The 3,212-nt window shown below is 43.0% G+C and overlaps 1 protein-coding gene across 1 annotated transcript in view; it reads right to left on the bottom strand.

Annotated features, from left to right (window-relative positions):
- NFKBIZ (NFKB inhibitor zeta) overlaps positions 1-651 on the bottom strand; it is a 9,927-nt gene extending 9,276 nt beyond the window's left edge. Inside the window, exon 1 of the mRNA XM_018565284.1 lies at positions 352-651. Within this exon, the coding sequence (XP_018420786.1) occupies positions 352-568 (217 nt within the window). The 5' untranslated portion in view covers positions 569-651. The remainder of the gene's footprint in view (positions 1-351) is intronic.
- Between the last annotated feature and the right edge of the window lie 2,561 nt (positions 652-3,212).

The following is a 3,212-nucleotide window of genomic DNA, read 5'->3' as shown; positions in this document are numbered from 1 at the left end:
CTTTTTTTTTTTTTTAACCATTTGCTTGAAACTCGTAACAGATGTACCATTTTCACAGGCTAACCACAAAGCGTACTTTTTTTAGAATCCCTGGACATAGGATTTTTTGCTCTCAATTAATAAATCTAACAGATAGATCTAACAAATATGACGGATAAGTTATTCGATTGTACTTTAACATAATCTGCAGCTCTACGGACAAACAAAACTAATAAAATAACTTTAACTTGACATTTTAATATGTTCAGCACCTGTATATTGTACAGTGTTACATTGTAGATTACTATTATGAATTATTCACACAGCTATGGACATTTTTAATCCTACATCATAGAGACAGCTTTGGCTCACCTTTTTTGGTTCGGGACCATGAAGAACTTAGACACCCTTCACTGTCAGAGGAAGGGGAGCCTGGACCAGAGGAGATGGAGTGCGTTGGGGACGACGCCACATCAGAGATGGGAGAATGAGACCCACCATAGAAACAGGCCAGGTTCATGGGGCTGCTCATCATATAGTCTTGTTCTAGGAAGTCCAGAGAGTCCTCGATAACCTGCTCCACGATCATGACTGCTATCCGATAACTAGACTCTAGTGTGTACCTCTGCTTTAATGGCACAAGTGCTGCTACTAAGCAGCTTGTCAGTAAGTTTGATCACAATTACAGTGGGGAAATTCCACACAGTTATGTATGACAGATGACAGCAGCACACACCCCCACCTTCCGGGAACTAACCAATAAGCGTTAAGCATCCCCCTTGCCCATTGGCTGCTACTGTGGAATCAGCAGGGGGGGGTGAGTGGCTGGGGCGGGATTTACCGGAATCGCACAATAGAAAATTGCGAAATATCACCCAGTTGTCAGTCTGACATGCTTCTGAAAGTCATGAGAAGGAAGGCGTGGATGTGTAATGCTTGTCGTGTTCTCTCTCTGGCTTTGCTTTAGCAGGCAGCTAGAAAAATTCTACATAAAGCGGCTTAGGAAGCTGTCAGACCAGACATGGTTTTCTGTACTCTGCAGCAACTCTGCAGCCCACTGATCACCAGAGGAGGAAGGGGAGGGGAGGCGAGGGAGATATGACTAATGTCAGAATAACTAGAAAATGTTCCCTTAGCAAATGGATCTGTGTTTACTTCAATCACAAGATGTCATATATTGCAGCTTACCAGTCCTTAGATGTGGTGGCTGCATTCACTTTTACATTTTCTGGCTTTTTGCTTTTCTTTTATTATCATTAAGGATGTGCGGGGGATTTATGTGAACCCAGTGCATTTGTATAAAGAGTTCCGCCACCAGCCTGTGTAAAATGGTCACTGAAGCACCTCCTGCCAAGACAATCAGTTGTAGCCCCCGCAACAACTGATTGGGACAGGAGGGGGGGTGTCAGGCACAGTTTTTCGCAGGCTTGGGCAAACTCAGGCGAACTGGGTTAACACCAAACCCCCCGCACAGCCTTAATTATTACCTGATGATCCTGACAGTAACTCACTTCCTATGCTAAGGGGACAACATTCACTCACCGTACTGTATTTATGGAGGAGCAGTACTGTCACCCTGGGCTGCACTCCTGATTTGGACTACAAATCCTCATATTTATTCCAAAAAGGCAAAAGGGGTTGTGTAGTTACCAGAAGATAGCTTAGAGCATTGTTACAGTTTGCAGTTTAGTACACAGGAAGTGATAAGGACACTGCTTTGGTAGGATCAACAGGTATTTTCTGTACTTGTAGAAAATCTAGAAAATAAAAGAATAATGCAGCCACCACATCTAAGCATCAGAAAGCTTTAATATTTTTGTTTCATGTGTCTTTAAATTCCCTGGAAATGACTAGGTATTCGAAGTGAAAAAAGCTCCGATTTACCAGGTGAACATTCTATATATCTTTAGAAAATCAACTCCTGTGAATTCTGGAAATTGTGGCAGTGCTCAGTAAACAGAACCACTAATATCTGGACTATAAAGGAAGCTATAGTAATATGGAAGTTACCATTTCTTATTTGGCAGATTCCCATATGGCTGCACCACAAAAGACATCAGAGGTGCCATTTCAGAGGTCCAACCTTAAAGGATCCATAAAAGACACTAGAGCAGGTGATATAATACATTTACAAAAACCTTCAGATTCCTAGAATGGTTAGGGGCCCTAAAGTGAGTACCTGTTGAAGAAGTAACTTTTCAGGCCTTCGTTTTCTTAAAAAGTTTTTGGGGTGACATTCACTGCAGGTGTATCTTCCTGGTAACTGTGTTTTAAAGATGAGGAGAGTAAATTATAAGCAGGGTATTCATGGTACAATTTTTGTCTGGTTCTTGGTGAACCAGCCAAAATGTGCACACTGGGTGCCACTGTCGACACCTTGCTGCCCAGCATTCCTCGATCAACTGATCAACAAGGCAGGTTGGAAAATTATCGGTTGAACAGAGCTGGCAGCCAATCAGCTGCTAGGTTCGCTCGGGTATTCTGGTAGCAGCCAAACGGCAGAATACAATGCAAACAGCAGGGGATTCCTCCATCCATGCTTGTAAGCGTTAATAGAGGAGTCTGTATTATTTTCTTTGTTCAGCCCGCATGTTGAATGAAGAAAATATATACGTATATACCCAGCTTAACTCTCCCCTTATGCATAGAGCAAGATCTAACATTGATAGCTGACTGATCATGTGACTGCAGATCAGTCAGCTCTTGGTCACCACACACCGGAAGGATTCCCCCCTACCCTCTTAGTTCCTCCAGCTGCAGCTACAGGCAGGGGAGGGGGCAGGCGCTGTTGGCTGTGGTTCTCAGCCACGGTTAGATAGGCAGAGTCATCTGTCAATTAGGCAGCCGGGGTGGATCCCAACAATACTGTTGTGATCCTTCTCGAATACGGCGTGGCTGTGCCTTGTCAGCTGATGGTGGGCATAACCAAAAGAGACACCATTTTGTAAAGGACAAAAACAGTGAAAAGAGCCACCACAACAGACCAACTGAGCCTATTTACAATATATAACATTCTTCCTTTTTTGTTACAATCCACAAAGTTTGCATAGGTAATAAACCTTGCAGCGTGCTCAGATACCCAAATTTCAAAACATGTTGAAAACGTTGCCAGCCATTGGCATGCTTTTAAATCAGCCTACTATCAGCTGACTGTGGGTGACAGGAGTACATTAGTCTAGCCAAAAATTAGATTTACATTACTTCTCTTTTAAAATACATTGATTCACCTGCAT

This window comes from Nanorana parkeri, unplaced genomic scaffold (assembly GCF_000935625.1).
Source record: "Nanorana parkeri isolate BGI_ZX_2015 unplaced genomic scaffold, ASM93562v1 scaffold827, whole genome shotgun sequence".
In the NCBI taxonomy this organism is placed as follows: domain Eukaryota; kingdom Metazoa; phylum Chordata; class Amphibia; order Anura; family Dicroglossidae; genus Nanorana; species Nanorana parkeri.
This window is presented reverse-complemented; position numbering and strand designations above follow the sequence as displayed.